The 16796-nt window shown below is 44.4% G+C and overlaps 1 protein-coding gene across 1 annotated transcript in view; it reads right to left on the bottom strand.

Annotated features, from left to right (window-relative positions):
* CDKN2AIP (CDKN2A interacting protein) overlaps positions 1-16796 on the bottom strand; it is a 50600-nt gene that overhangs the window by 11982 nt on the left and 21822 nt on the right. Inside the window, exon 2 of the mRNA XM_082256613.1 lies at positions 15636-15766. Coding sequence (XP_082112739.1) covers positions 15636-15766 — 131 coding nt within the window. The remainder of the gene's footprint in view (positions 1-15635; positions 15767-16796) is intronic.

The following is a 16796-nucleotide window of genomic DNA, read 5'->3' as shown; positions in this document are numbered from 1 at the left end:
AAAATGTGCATGTATAGCATAGGTCTTTATCTTGCCTTGAAATATGCTATAATGGCCCAATCATACTAGGTTTTGCTTTAACACAAACACCTCATCATGCAATAACGGCAGCCTGTTCATTTGGAATTGGCTTGCAATGCACTTTAAACACACAAAAAAACAAAACAAAAAAAAAAAAAAAACGGACATAACACTTTTGAACTCATGGCAATACACAAGACTCAATGTAACTAACAGTGCCGACAAATTATACATCCATTTATTCTCTTGCATACTTCCACAATTCTGAGAAAGGCTAATAAAATCTACATTGGGAACAGTATTTGTTCAAATTGTAGTTTTACAAGAGGAACCACCACAAACCCAGATGAGTCTCCAGGCTGCTATCCAAAAGCAGAACTCAAGCCTCCTATGATTTACGGTCATGGAAACAGTTATCTTAGCTCCGTTTGATTTGCAAAGGCTATGGTGTTTCACATCTGATAAGTTAGGACACCAACCATTTAATGGCTTTACAATTTTGATTGAGAACACTAACCATCGTTCAAATGCCTTGAATGTAACGTTTTTTGGAACACAGTTAAATTGACAGGTTAAGATCTGCTTTTCTGGTCTCTCCAGCGCGATCGGGAAACCCATGAATGAAACCGCCGCAGAGGCAGTTTGCGGAGGCATCAGGACATCACTTCAGGCCCTGGCAGATGTAAAATGCAGCCGTTGAAAAGCTTGAGATCAATTTTTTTTTTTTTATCTCAGGCTTTCCAGCACTTCCAGGTCTTATAGACCCCAAATCTCTCCGTAAGGAGGACCTGTCATGCCATATTCCAAGGGAGTTTTACATTCTTTGTAATGGGAATAAAAGTGATCTGAAAAAAAAAAAAAAAAATGTAATTCTAAAGCGCCCCTATCCTCTTGTGCTCGCATGCAGAAGCAAACGCATATGTAGTTACATAGTTACATAGTTGGTGAGGTTGAAGACAAAAGTCCATCCAGTTCAACCTGTGTAGATGTGTGTGGCTGTAATCATCTTGCATACCCCTGAATGTTCTGATCCTTGAGATGTACGTCTAAGAGTCTTTTGAAAGCCACCATACTACCCGCAGAAACCACCTCATGTGGTAGAGAATTCCACAATCTTGTAGCCCTAACAGTAAAGAACCCCCCACGTTGCCTGAGGTTAAAACGCTTCTCCTCTAATCGCATTGTATGCCCCCGAGTTCTCATGCAATCCCTTCGACTGAACAGCTTTTTTTCTAAGCCTAGATCCCCATTTAGATATTTAAAAATTGCTATCATGTCCCCCCTCAGGCGTCTCTTCTCCAGGGAGAATAAATCAAGCGATTGCAGACGCTCCTCATAATCAAGGTCCTCCAATCCCCTAATTAGTTTAGTTGCCCTTCTCTGGACTCTCTCCAGCTCCAACACATCCCTTCTGAGGACTGGTGACCAGAACTGGACCGAATACTCCAGATGAGGTCGGACCAGAGTTTTATAAAGTGGAAGGATTATAGTCTTATCTCTGGAATACATCCCTTTCTTTATGCATGCTAATATTCTGCTAGCCTTGGCAGCTGCCGCTTGACATTGCATGCTGTTGCCTAGTCTATCATCAACCAAGACTCCCAGATCCTTCTCCATTTTTGATTCTCCCAAGGGTTCCCCTCCTAACGTGTATTGTGCTTTTATGTTTCTAGTCCCCAAGTGTAAAACCTTACATTTCTCCACGTTAAACCTCACTTTGCCATGTCTTTGCCCACTCCGTTATTTTGTCCAGGTCATTCTGTAGGATATCTGCTTCATGCTGTGCTGTTATTGCCCTGCCTAATTTTGTGTCATCTGCAAAAACTGATATTGAACTACTGATCCCGTCCTCCATGCTGTTTATGAATAAATTGAACAAGGTTGGTCCAAGGACTGAGCCTTGGGGGACCCCGCTTACTACCTCAGACCAGTCTGAGTACGCGCTGTTTATTACCACCCTTTGGACACGCCCTTTTAGCCAGTTCCGTATCCAAGAGCAAACCCTTGTAGGTCTCACTTGTATATGTAAACCGCGCTCAAACCGCACGTGACAAATTGCCACGAACGTTCAAGCGAGAACAATCATTTTAGCCCAAAACCTCTAACTTTAAATTGGTGATCTGTAAAAATGTTTAACCACTTAAGCCCCGGAGAATTTGGCTGCTAAAAGACCAGGGGGTTTTTTGCGATTCTTTTACTGCGTGACTTTAACGGACAATTGCGCGGTCGTGCGATGCTGTACTTAAACGAATTTGACGTCCTTTTTTTCCCACAAACAGAGCTTTCTTTTGGTGGTATTTGATCACCTGTGCGATTTTTTGATCATGCGCTATAAACAAAAAAAGAGCGTCAATTTTGCAAAAAAAACAATATTTTTCACATTTTTTTATATGAAATTCCCCCCAAAAAAAAAAAAAAAAAAAAATGTAAAAATCAAAATTTTTTAACATTTTCGGCCAATTTGTTTTATGCTACATATGTTTGGTAAAAAAAAAAAAAAAAAAAAGCGTATTTTGTTTGGTTTGCGCAAAAGTTATTGCGTTTACTAACAAAAGGGAAAGATTTTTGTCATTTTTGGTGTTTTTTTTTTTTTAACGCATAATGGCGGCGATCTGCAATTTTTTTTCGGTACTGCGACATTGCGGCGGACAGATCGGACCCTTGACTGACATTTTTGACACTTTTGGGGTTACCAGTGACATTACTGCAGTAATCAGTGCTATACATATGCACTGTTACTGCAAAAATGACACTGGCAGGGAAGGGGTTAACTGTATTGGACAGGGAGGGGTTAAGTGTGTCCTAGGGGCGTGATTCTAACTGTATAGGGACATTGCTATTGGTGTAAAAACAAAGATCAACGGTCCTACATAGTAGAACCGTCTAATCTTCATTTTTACACCAGGGAGAATGACGGGCGGCTTGTTTACATAAGCCGCTCCGCCTTTCTCCCTTCACCGGAGCGATCGTAGTGTGACCGGCGGACATCGGTTCCGCCGGTCACACGCACTGACTTGTCAGTGAACGAGCCGCGGCGGGCGCGCGCCCGCCCGCAATTGGCTCCCAAGTCAGTGAGAGGCGAGTGACGTATCCACACGTCACTCTGCCTGGCTGGGGCTGACCGCCGCAGTATATAGTCGTGCGGCGGTCGGCAACCGGTTAAAGCATCACCTATGGAGCAATTTAAGGTTTTTTTTTTTTTTTTTTTAAAAAACACGTTTGAAAAATTGCTGTGCAAATAGCGTGACACATAAAAAATTGCAACAACCGCCATTTTATTCCCTAGGGTCTAGCAAAAAAAAAAAAAACAACTGATGTTTAAATTTAGGAGAGAAATATCAGAATTGGCCTAGGTGGCAAGTGGGAAATATAAAGGTTTTGGAAAACAGTTAAGTCTATGGGATTTGTTCCCCTATAATTGCAAATAAAGAGCACCTGTGGTGAGAGAAACATGTTGCCATTTTAGGTCATAAGATTTAAGGAGCGGGGGGGGGGGGGGGGCCCTCCGATTCCTCTTGTATCAAGTTGTAAATATGCCATCTCCCCTCTATTTTGTAACGAGCTGTTGGCACTAAATAAATGTATACAAATACTACAGATCTTCTTAAAATACCAGCTGGCTGTCATACTGATCCCTTATTTTTAATACTTTGGGTCACCGACCCGGAAAACACATGCTACAAATTACATAGCAGTTAAGGTTGAATAAAGAATCATACATCCAGTTCAACCTGTGTAGGTGTGTGTCAGTGACGATAATCATTTCCCATATCACTGTATATTATATTATGTTCTTTGAGATGCACATCCAAGAGAGTCTTTTAAAAGAATCCATACTCCCGCTGATACCACCAATTGTGGAAGAGTTCCACATTCTTACCGCCCTGACAGTGAAAAACCCCCTACACAGTAAGGTTAAACCGCTTCTCCTCCAATCTCATTTTGTGGCCACCTGTCCTCTTACAATCCCTGAGACCAAATAAGATTTTTTTAAGAACTTACCGTAAAATTGTTTTCTCTGATATCCATTGAGACGCAGCCTCATCTTCATGAGCTGTGTGGGTTATGCTGCCACCTGCAGGTGTAGTCTAGGCAGTATGTTAGTACAAAGTTTTAGCATATACACGCCCACGGGGCTGTCCCTCCAGACATAACCCCCACAGACACAGCCAGGCACATCAGTTTAGATGCAAGCAGTGAAGACACAAAAACCAACCCTATCAGAGGCACGAGTGATGCGTCTGTCAATGGACAGAGAAACAGATTTCACGGTAAGTTCTTACAAAAATCTTTTTTCTATCGTCCATTGACAGACGCAGCCTGATCTTCATAAGCTGTGTGGGACGTCCCAAAGCAGTATTAGGCATGAGGGGTGGAAGAAACGCAACCAGAAAGTAACGTAAACTCCAAAGGCCAAAACGTAGCCAACTTGGTAGCAGGAAGCTCAACCAAAACATGAGCTCACCCAGGTAAAAAGACCCCTAAGCGAATAAGAAAAAAACATTCTCTTATGAAACAGCAGCCTGCAAAACCCTGCGGCCAAAAGAGGCATCTGAAGAAGCCAACAAATCCACCTTGTAAAATTTGGTAAAGGTGTGCACAGAAGACCAAGTCGCTGCCTTACAAACTTGTACCACCGAGGCCTGATGGCGAAAAGCCCAAGAAGCACTCGACGCTCTAGTAGAATGAGCCTTCACAGGGAAATGAGTAACCTGACCCTTGAGTGAATAAGCCTAAATAACCTTCTGCCTGATCCATCTTGAAATGGTCGCAGCGGAAGCAGCCAAACCTTTGCAAGGACCGTCCATAAGGACAAAGTCAATTTTCTTAAAAGACTCAGTAACCGTCAGATAAACTCTTAATACCCCGAACCACATCCAGAGAGTGCAAGGCAATCTCCTTGAGATGTTGAGGCTTAGGACATAAGGAAGGCAACACGATGTCTTTATTAATTTGGAAATCCGACACCACCTTAGGCAGAAAGGACGGTGTTTGCCGGACGACCACTTTATCCCTGTGGACCACCAAATAAGGCAGACAGGATAGCGCCGCCAATTCAGAAACTCTGCGAGCAGAAGTGATAGCCACCAGGAAGGCAACCTTCTGTGACAAGGAAGGCAGAGAAATCTCCCTAATATTCTCAAAGGGAGGCTTTTGAAGAACAGACAAAACCAGATTAAGATCCCACGGCGGTAACGGAGATCTCCTCAGAGGATCCAGATGACGCACCCCCTGGATGAAAGTGCCAATTAAGCTATAAGTAGCCAATGGACGTTGGAAGTAAATAGCCAAGGCCGACATCTGGCCTTTAACAGTTAACGCAAGCGCTGCTCAACCCCATTTTGTAAAAAGGCCAAAACCCTAGCTATAGAAAACAAGCGAGGGTGCAGTTGCAGTGATTTACACCAAGAAATGTACGATTTCCACGTACGATGATAGATCTTCCTGGAAGTCAACTTCCTAGCCTTCAAAGTCGGAATCACTGAGTCAGAAAGACCCCTATCCTTTAACACCTTGCTTTCAACAGCCAGGCCATTAAAGCCAGCGACCGTAAAGCAGGATGGAAGATCGGTCCTTGGAGATAGTATATCTTCCCGCAGAGGAAAACGCCATGGAGGATCCACGACCATTTTTACCAGCTCTGCGTACCAAGATCGCGGAGGCCAGTCTGGTGCCACCGGAATGCCTTCCATCGCCACCCGGTGAAGAAACTGTGGCAGAAGTAGGAGTGGAGAAAAGGCATAAATCAGCCGATAGAGGCTCCCGAGACCTGGCCACAAACCGCTGAACTTTCCTGTTGATGCGGGATGCAAACAGATCCACGTCCGGGGTCCCCCACTGGACACACAGGAGATGAAACACCTCCGGATGAAGGGAAAATTTCCCTTGATTCAACACCTTACGACTCAGGTAATCCACCTGCCAATTCTCCACACCTGGAATGTGGACTGCGGAAAGAGCCGGAACATTGGCTTCCGCCCAATAAGAATCTCGGCGACCTCCTTGACTGCCAGAGCACTTTTGGTGCCCCCTAGATGATTGATGTAAGCCATGGCCGTGGCATTGTCCGACTGAATCCGAACCGGAGAGCCCAGTGAAGCAGGCAGAGCTTGATCGCTCTCCGCTCCAGAATACTAAATGGCAAAGAAGACTCTTCCGTCGCCCAAGTCCCCTGGGCATAGAGCTTCCTTAGCACTCCACCCCAGCCTGACAGGCTGGCGTCCGTGGTGACCACCGTCCAAAACACCGTCAGGAAGGACTTGCACATTACAGGAGACTGGAGCCACCAAGCAAGAGCCGCCTTTGTAAAATGGCTCAAGCGAGTCTTCTGGTCCAATGACTGAGGATCTCTGTTCCATTTAGCCAGAATTTCCTTTTGCAAGGGTCTTGAATGAGACTGAGCAAACGGAACTGCTTCAAAAGGTTGACACCATCAGACCCAGGGCCCGCATGCAAGCACGCAAGGACGACTAATCGCTCTCCATCAGCAACCTGACTGCTTTTTGCAACGTCTGAAGTTTGTCCAGGGGAAGAAAATCCCTCGCCAGAGCAGAGTCGAGAGTTAGCCCCAGATAAGTGACCCGTACAGAAGGCGTCAGAGCTGATTTTTTTAAATTGATTGTCCACCCAAATTCCTGAAGGGTCTGAATCGTGATAGAGCCGTTACCCAGCAGATCTGAGTGGGATTCTGCTCGCAACAGATCGTACAGATATCCCACAATCGAGATACCTCTCTGACGTGACAAGGCCAGCACTGTGGCCAGGAACTTTGGTAAATACTCTGGGAGCTGAGGGGAGACCAAAGGGTAACATCACAAATTGAAAGTGCTCCTCTGCCACCGCAAAGCGGAGTATTTACTGGTGTCCCCTCGAAAATGGGGAAGTGGAGATACGCATCTTTGAGATCGATGGAGGCCAGAAAATCCCCCTGATTCAATGATGCCACCACTGACTGAATGGACTCCATTCAAAACGTCTGCACCCGCACAAAGCGGTTCAGAGCTTTGAGGTCCAGAATTGGGCGCACCTTGCCCTCTTTTCTGGGCACTGTGAACAGGTTTGAATAGAAACCTTGAGAGCATTCCTGTGGCGGAACTGACACAATCACCCCTTGAGCCAGGAGATCTTGCACAGCCACCCACAGATCCTTCAAACGCCCTGGAGACAGGTGAAGATTTGACTGAAAAAAAACTGTTCCCTGGCCGGGACCAGAATGCGATCTTGTACCCGGAACAAATCAGTTCGCATACCCATTCATCCTGAATGAAGGAAGTCCAGGGTTCCTGGAAGAAGCGCAGGCGTTTTGGCACAACTAACACATGCTTAACCACTTGCCGACTGCTCACAGTATATTTACTGCGGCAGTCAGCCCCTCGCAGGCAGAGTGACATAGGTCTACGTCGCTCGCCTGTGAGGCTCTGGGGAGCGAGCGCGCGCCGCCGGAGGCGCGCTCCCGCTCGGTCATGGACCCCCCCCCCCCCCCGCGCGTGTGTGACCGGCGGACCTCATGTCGGGGGAGAGGGAGAAAGTCAGGCGGCTAGTGTAAACAAGCCGCCTGTCATTCTCCCCGGTGTAGAAACGATGATCACACGGTTCTACTATGTAGGACCGTTGATCATTGTTCCTACAACTCAAGCCACAGCCAATCACAGTTAGAATCACGCCCCTAGGGACACACACAGCCCCTCCCTCTCAAATAAAGTTAACCCCTTCACTACCAGTGTATTTTTACAGTAACAGTGCATATGTATAGCACTGATTACTGTAGAAATGTCACTGGTAACCCCAAAAGTGTCAAAAATGTCAGTCAATGGTCCGATCTGTCCGCCGCAATGTCGCAGTACCGCAAAAAAAAAAAAAAACGCAGATCGCCGCCATTACGCGTTAAAAAAAAAAAAAAACAAAAAACAACAAAAATGACAGAAATCTTTCCCTTTGTTAGTAAACGCGATAACTTTTGCGCAAACCAATCAAAATACGCTTTTTGCGATTTTTTTTACCAAACATAGGTAAAACAAATTGGCCGAAAATGTTAAAAAATTTTGATTTTTAAATTTTTTTTGGGGGGAATTTCATATAAAAAAAATGTGAAAAATATTGTTATTTTTACAAAATTGTCGCTCTTTTTTTGTTTATAGCGCATGATCAAAAAAAAAAAAAAAAAAAAAAAAAAAAAAAAAAAAAAAAAAAAAAAAAAAAAAAAAAAAAAAAAAAAAAAAATCGCACAGGTGATCAAATACCACCAAAAGAAAGCTTTTCGTGGGAAAAAAAGGACGTCAAATTCCATTAGGTACAGAGTCGCATGATCGCGCAATGGTCCGTTAAAGTCACGCAGTGCCGAACCGCAAAATACCCCCTGGTCAGGAAGGGGGTAAAATCTTCCGGGGCTTAAGTGGTTAACGTGCCTCCATTGGTCATTCACAATATCGTGAAAAGTGTCGTGACAAGGGAAAACCTTGCCAGTTTTCTGAGACTTCTGGGAGCAGAAAACGACCCGCGTCCCTGCCGGCGTGGGCTCATCAGCCAATTTTAAGGTATACCGTACTAAAATAATCAGGGCTTCCACGAAAGCGTGTTCCCGTGCTGCAGCTGAAGACGACAGGTCCTCTTCACCATCTGACTGAGGACAGCGACCCCTCAAGTGGGGGAGCGTCCGAGGCAACTACTTCAGTCTCTGAATCAGAGGACACCTCAATAGATGGAGAAGGCAGCGGCCGTTTACGACTAGCAACCTTTTTCATGACTAAATCAACTTTAGACGCCAGGCTTACCAGAGCTGCTGAAATTGCGGCCAGCGACCTGGACTGTCCGGGAGTTGCACAGAGTGGGTCTGAGGGTGATGATATCACAGTTTGGGACTCCATAGTGCAATTGGCAAAAAACCGGAGTACTGTCACTTTAAGAGCGCGCATCACGGCACCTACCACCAAACACAGTGGTCTGCAGGGAAACCCTTTAAGCCAAACTGACAGCAGAATATGAAAGGATATGTCCACAGGGAGCCCAAAGTACTGTACCACCTCAGACAAACCGTCATCCTGATCGCTCTAGCAGCATGGAGAGAGACAGGAAGCGACCTCAGTCAGCAGCAGGAAACAAATGCACAGGAAGTGATGTTGCCTGAGGAAAGGTCATGCTGCTCAGCATAGCACAAGAACTACACAAAAATGGTTGCCCATAAAGATCAATAGGAAGCTCAGGGAAAATGGCTGCCCCATACAAGTCTATGGGGGGGGGGGGGATCACATTGCCCACACTTATGACGGCGTCCACAGCCAGCCATGCGGCCAGGGACCGATACATGGAGGCCTCAGGAACCAGCAAGACCAAGGTACCATGTCCCCCCCCCCCCCCCCCCCACACACAGCCACCACAGGGACAGGGAAGGGGGTGGATAAGCCACACAAATGGCAGACCAGGGGGATCTTTAGGGAGTAGAAATCCCACTATCCCCAGGAGAAAGCCCACGCCCCCCCACCCCCCCAAGACCAGCAGGGGCAAAGGGAGACACATTTACTCACCATACCATGGACTGGGTGGGCTACGCTCCGAGCAGACTGCCTCCCATCCGAAGTGGTGGTGCTGCCAGCCGAGGGGTACGCTGTGACTCAGAGCGTTCCAGGTCGTTGTGTCCCGGCGAGGCATCTGCTCGCATGCTCATCCCCATTCGGAAAAGGGACACTGTCGTGGCTAGGCCTAGGTCGGGACTATAACCTGCTCATGCTCGTAGGCCTGGCTGGGGGGACCATAAGGATCTAGATTATCCAGTGCGAAGTCCCAGCCGGTATCGTTGCTTGTAGATCACCAGGAAAAAAATTCTTCCCTAAACACTAGCTAGCAAGTGAGTAAAGAGAAATAAAAGAAGATATTTGGAAAAGAATAAAAAACACTGAGACCGGAGTCCCAGCAGTAAACCTAGGTACTACGCCTCTTCTAGGCCGAAACAAACTGATGTGGTTGGCTGTGTCTGTGGGGGTTATGTCTGGAGGGACAGCCCCAAGGGAGTGTATATGCTAAAATTTTGTACTAACGTACTGCCTAGACTACTCCTGCAGGTGGCAGCATAACCCACACAGCGCATGAAGATGAGGCTGTGTCTGTCAATGGACGATAGAGAAAGGTTTTTTTTTTTTTTTTTTTTTATTACACGCTGGGATCACCATTGTAGTTTTTCGTAAATTGCCATCATGTCCCGTCTCAGGCGTCTCTTTTCCAGAGAATAAATTTAGTGCTTGTAGTCGCTCCTTGTAATTTAGGTCCTCCAATCCCCTAATTAGCTTTGTTGCGCTTCTTTGGACTCTCTCCAGCAACTCCCTTCTGAGGATTGGTGACCAGAACTGGACAGAATACTCCAGATGACCAGTTTTGCAAAGTGGCAGGGTTATAGTTTTATCTCTGAAGTATATCTCCTTTTTTATGCATGCCAATATTCTGCCCAATGCTAATCACTCAGTCTGTGCTCGATTAGTTTCTCCATCCTTGATTCCCCCCTAGTGAGTAGTTTGCGGTTACGTTTTTAGCCCCCCAAGTGCATAACCTTACATTTCTCTACTCCATTATTTTGATCATGCCATTCTGTAAGATTTCTATATCCTGATGTGAAGTTATTGCCCTGCCTATTTTTGGGTCATCCGCAAAAAGAAGATTGAGCTAAATATACCATCCTCTAAATCAGGCATGTCCAACCTGTGGCCCACTTCCCCCTGACAATTTTTTTTTTTTGCTGGGGAGGAAGGAAGTTGGGTCGGGGACATGGCCACAGTGGCTTCCAACTAACGGTAGGCAAATGCTGCCTCGGAGGGGGGAGACAAGCATGTGCAGTGTTTCTGACTCTTACCACCATGACCACTTCAAATCACTGAAGTGGTCATGGTGGTTAGAGTGTTCCTTTAATATCTCTCAGAAGAAATAAACCTATGTATACTGATTCCATTTCATTTGATCATCCTCTAGTTGTGTTAAATTAGTGCGGGAGGGGGAGAGGGGGGTGGTGCGCCGGTGCGGGAAGGGTGCAGCGGCATTTTATTACTTATATACCTTAACTATAGTATATATTTTATATGCGGCCCGAGAAAATTTCTCTACACTCAATGTGGCCCAGAGAGGCCAAAAGGTTGGACATCCATGCTCTACATCATTTATGAATAAATTAAACAGAATAGGTCCCAGGACAGAACCTTGGTGTACCCCACTTACCACTCCAGACTAGTCTGAGTACACATTTATCACCACCCTTTGGACACACCCCTGGAACCAGTTTTCTTTTCAGGTGAAATCATAAATGCCCATTCAATACTTTGTCTGGGTCAGTGACTGAAAGTACTGAAGCCACAGGATCAGCATGACAAATATTTTCAGAAGAAAGCAGCAAAAGCAATTGTATTGTGCCTGTACTCTTAACAACATGCAACAACGTTTGAACACTTCTCAAATAACCCAATGGACTCTACCTGTACAAATGCATGAGCCAGCCATAAAATTATGACCACTGACAGTCAAAGTAAAAAAAAAAAATTAATTATCTCATTACAACAGCATCTGAAAGTGGGTGGGGTCTATTAGGCAGCAAGTGAATATGTTGTCCTTGAAATTGATGTGCTGAAAGCAGCAAAAAATAAATAAATAAATAATAATAAAAAAAAAAAAAAAAATACAGGCAAGCCTAAGGATATGAGCGACTGACAAGGGCCAAATTGGACGACTAGGTCAGAACATCTACAAACTGCAGCTCTTGTGGAATGTTCCTGGTCTGCAAGGGTCAGAACCTACCAAAAGTGGTCCAAGGAATAAAAGCTGGCGACAAGATCACGGGTGGCAAAGGCTCATTGATAGACATAGGGAGTTAGGGCTAGCCCGTGTAGTTCGATCCAATAGAAGAGCTACTGTAGCTCAAATTGCTAAAAAAAGTTAAAGTATAACTAAAAGAAAAACTTTTTTTTTTCCACCTGTCAGTTCTTTTTGTTGTCTGTGCCCCAGTTAAAGGGATTCACTCTGTTATAATCAAAATTGAAAGTAAAAGAAAATCCCAAATTTTGGGTTGTCCCCACAAAAGTAAGAGGTGAAATCTTCCAAACGGGGACAAGTTCTGGTGAGTTGGGGGTCCCCAAGGGATTCCCTTATATTCAGGGATTTCCTCTCACTTCCTGTTTCGGCTATGGCACAAGAAGTGAAGGTTAACCACTTTACCACCGGAGGATTTTGCTGTCTTCCGTCCAGGCCACTTTTTGCAATTCAGCGCTGTGCGACTTCAACTGACAATTGCGCGGTCGTGCGACGCCGTACCCAAACGAAATTTACGTCCTTTTTTTCCCCACAAACAGAGCTTTCTTTTGGTGGTATTTGATCACCTGTGCGATTTTTACTTTTTGCGCTATAAACAAAAAAAGAGCGTTTATTTTGAAAAAATAATATTTTTAACATTTTTTTATATGAAATTCCCCCCAAAAAAGATGTAAAAACCAATTTTTTTAAAAATTTTTGGCCAATTTGTTTTCTGCTACCTATGTTTGGTAAAAAAAAAAAAAATCGCAATAAGCGTATTTTGATTGGTTTGCGCAAAAGTTATTGCGTTTACTAACAAAGGGAAAGATTTCTGTCATTTTTGGTGTTTTTTTTTTTTAACGCGTAATGGCGGCGATCTGCGATTTTTTTTGCGGGACTGCGACATTGCGGCGGACAGATCGGACCCTTGACTGACATTTGACACTTTTGGGGGTACCAGTGACATTACTGCAGTAATCAGTGCTATATATATGCACTGTTACTGTAAAAATGACACTGGCAGGGAAGGGGTTAATTTTATTGGAGAGGGAGGGGTTAATGTATGCCTGGTGCTTACTGACGTGTAGGGGGGGAGGTGACTGAGTGAGTCATGGACAGATCGGATGTCCAGCTATGCTGAACAGTCCGATCTGTCACTCCCTGTCACTATGGAGATCCGCCCCCGCTGTGTTTACACACAGCGGGCGGATCTCCAGTCTCGATCCCCGACGATCGGGTAAGAGCAGCGGCGATCGCCGCTGCTCCTCCCCTGGCCCGACTCCCGCTGTGAATGAAAACAGCGGGAGCGAGCCTCCGGCGGCGCGCAAGCGCCGCCCAGAAGGGGGAGTGTCTGACGACGTAGTACTACGTCGTCAGACGATAACGAGCCACTCTGCCGCAGTAATATTACTGTGAGCAGTGGTAAAGTGGTTAATTTCCCCAATGAGACACAGATGGCAAAAATAAAGCTGACAGGGGTTATAACTCGCCCTTACTTCACCCAAAATGGAAAAAAGTTTTGCCCATACAGTAGTTCTACTTTGAAGCTGGTTCCAAAAGAAGTGTGCCAGGACACACAGTGCATCACACTGCTCAGGGGGTCCCTGCTGACCCATGTCCAAAGGTAAAAGCGCCTACAATGGGCACGTGTGCATCAGAATTATACCTCGGAGCAATAAAAGAAGGTTGCCTGGTCTGATGAATCACAGGGAAAAGATGGCACAAGAATGCACTATTGGAGGAAGGCAAGCCAGCGGAGGCTTAAAGGTTCCGAAATTGACAACTTCGTGCCAGATACCATAGTATAGTTTTAGAGGTCTTGCGAAGTCCATGCCTCGACGGGTCAGGGCTTTTTTGACAAGAAAAAAAAAAAAAGGGGAGATCTACTCAATATTAGGTGAGTGGTCATAATGTTATGACTGGGAGACATACAGTGCACCCAGAAAGTATTCACAGCCCTTTACTTTTTCCACATTTTGTTATGTTACAGCCTTATTCCAAAACAGATTAAATTCGTTATTTTCAAAATTCTCCAAACGATACCCCATAATGACAACGTGAAAATAGTTTGTTTGAAGTATTTGCAAATTTATTACAAAGAAAAAAAAAAAAAAAAAGAAAAAAAAAAAATCACATGTACATTAGTATTCAAAGCCCCTACCATAACTCTCAAAATTGACCTCAGGTGCTTCCTGTGTCCACTAATCCTCCTTGAGATGTTTCAACAAATTGATTGGAGTCCACCTGTGGTAAATTCAGTTGATTACACTAGATTTGGAAAGGCACACACCGGTCTATATATGGTCCCACAGTTAACAGTGCATGTCAGACCACAAACAAAGCGATGAAGTCCAAGGAATTGTCTGTAGACCTCGGAGGAGGACTATATCAAAAGGCACAGATCTGGGGACGAATATAGAAAGATTTCTGCAGCACTGAAAGTCCCAATGGGCACAGTGGCCTCCGTCATCCGTAAATGGAAGAGGTTTGTGACCCCCAGGACTCTTCCTAGAGCTGGCCGAGTTCAGGGGAGAAGGGTCTTAGGGAGGTGACCAATAACCCGATGGTCACTCTGACAGAGCTCCAGCGTTTCTCTGTGGAGACAGGAGAACATTAATCTCTGCAGCACTCCACCAATCAGGCCTGTATAGTAGAGTGGCCAGACGTAAGCAACTCCTCAGTAAAAGGCATAGGACAGCCCACCTGGAGTTTACCAAAAGGCACCTGAAGGACTCAGACCATGAGAAACATTCTCTGGTCTGATGAAACAAAGACTGAACTCTTTGGCCCGAAGTCCAAGCGTCATCTCTGGAGGAAACCAGGCACTGCTCATCACCTGTCCAATACCAGCTCTACAGTGAAGCATGATTAGTGGCAGCATCATGCTGAGGGGATGTTTTTCAGCGGCAGGAACTGGGAGACTAGTCAGGATTGAGGGAAAGATGAATGCAGCAATGTAAAGAGACATCCTTGATAAAAACCTGCTCCAGAGCGATCTCAGACTGGGGTGAAAATTCATCTAACAGGACGACGACCCTAAGCACACAGCCAAGATAAGAAAGGAGTGGCTACAGGACAACTCTGAATGTCCTTGAGTGGCCCAGCCAGAGCCCAGACTTGAACCCGACTAATCTCTGGAGAGATCTAAAAACGGATATGCACTGACACTCCCCATCCAACCTGATAGAACTTGAGAGGTCCTGCATAGAAGAATGGGAGAAACTGCCCAAAAACAGGTGTGCCAAGCTTGCATCATCATACTCAAAGACCTGAGACTGCAATTGGTGCCAAAGGTGCTTCATCAAAGTATTGAGCAAAAGCTGTTAATACTTTTGTACATGTGATTTATTTCTTTTTTAAAATATATTTGCAAAGATTTCAAACAAACTTCTTTTACGTTTCAATATGGGGTATGGTTTGTAGAATTTTTAGGAAAAATAGAATTTTTGTAAGAACTTACCGTAAAATTCTTTTCTCTGAGTCCTCTGACAGTCGCCGCCGATTCATATAACCCTTGACTATTGGGTATTGGGTGCAGGCTTATATGAATCGGCAGCGACTGTCAGAGGACGTAAGAGAAATAATGAATTTAATCCAATTTGGAATAAGGCTATAACATAAAATGTGTAAAAAATGAAGTAGGACATGTAGCAAATACTATTTACGTTCCTGCTGTTATAGCATGCAGAGTTCAATTTAAACCAAAAGTCTACCAATACTTGCATACAAAGATGCACAATGTATTATATAGTTTTCAAATAAAACACCATTAAATATATTCTAAATAGAAAACACAGTAACACGCTGAGAACTGTATAGGAAATGCCTCAATGGTACATCTATGTTCTGCTAACCATTGCTACTTGTAATCCCTCTTTTCTTCACCTTGGAAACCAGTTCATCACGAGTTGTATGGACGGGTGCATCAGTGACCTTTATATTTTCAGCCATTTTAAGAGCTTTTTCCATAACAAGAGGTGGATAGCTGTTAGAAAAAATAAATAACCAAGATTAAAAAAAAAAATAAAAAAATACAGGGCTATGTACAGAGTACTATTAAAGTGCCACTGAACCATCACAACCAAGCAGGCATCTCAGTCTTGGAAACTATTATACACCAAAGGCTAGGTTTTAAAAAAGTGAATTCACCAGAAATACTTTCACGTTCGCACTTCTTTTCCTCCTAGGTGCTGCCCCTCTGATTTTCTTTCTTTTGCATCCATTTAAAGTAATGAACAAACCGTGGGTGTGAACTGCGATCACTGCCATGTTAAAACTAAAATTTCCCATCAAGCACTGTGCCGGAACACCTACATTTTTGATGCAGCATGAAGGCAAAAAAGGCAGCATGTTGTACTTACAGTTGTGCTCATAAGTTTACATACCCTGGCAGAATGTATGATTTCTTGGCCATTTTTCAGAGAATATGAATGATAACACAAAACGTTTTTTTTCCACTCACGGTTAGTGTTTGGCTGAAGCCATTTATCATCATCAATTAACTGTGTACTCTTTAAAAATCATAATGACAACAGAAACTACCAAAATTACCCTGATCAAAAGTTTACATACTCTTGGTGATTTTGGCCTGCTAACATGCACACAAGTTGACACAAAGGGGTTTGAATGGCTATTAAAAGGTAACCATCCTTACCTGTGATCTGTTTGCTTGTAATTAGTGTGTATATAAAAGTTCGATGAGTTTCTGGACTCCTGACAGACCCTTGCATCTGTCACCCAGTGCTGCACCGACGGTTCTGGATTCTGAGTCATGGGGAAAGCAAAATAATTGTCAAAAGGATCTGCAGGAAAAAGGTAGTTGAACTGTATAAAAAAAGGGAAAGGGATATAAAAAGATATCCAAGGAATTGAGAATGCCAATCAGCAGTGTTCAAACTCTAATCAAGAAGTGGAAAATGAGGGGTTTTGTTAAAAGTAGACCAACTAAAATTTCAGCCACAACTGTCAAGAAAATTGTTCGGAATGCAAAGAAAAACCCACAAATAACTTCAGGT

The sequence above is a fragment of the Pelophylax lessonae genome, assembly GCF_965119305.1.
Source record: "Pelophylax lessonae genome assembly, chromosome: 1".
Taxonomy (NCBI): Eukaryota; Metazoa; Chordata; class Amphibia; order Anura; family Ranidae; genus Pelophylax; species Pelophylax lessonae.
Note: the sequence above shows the minus strand (reverse complement) of the source record. Positions and strands in the feature narration are given on the sequence as shown.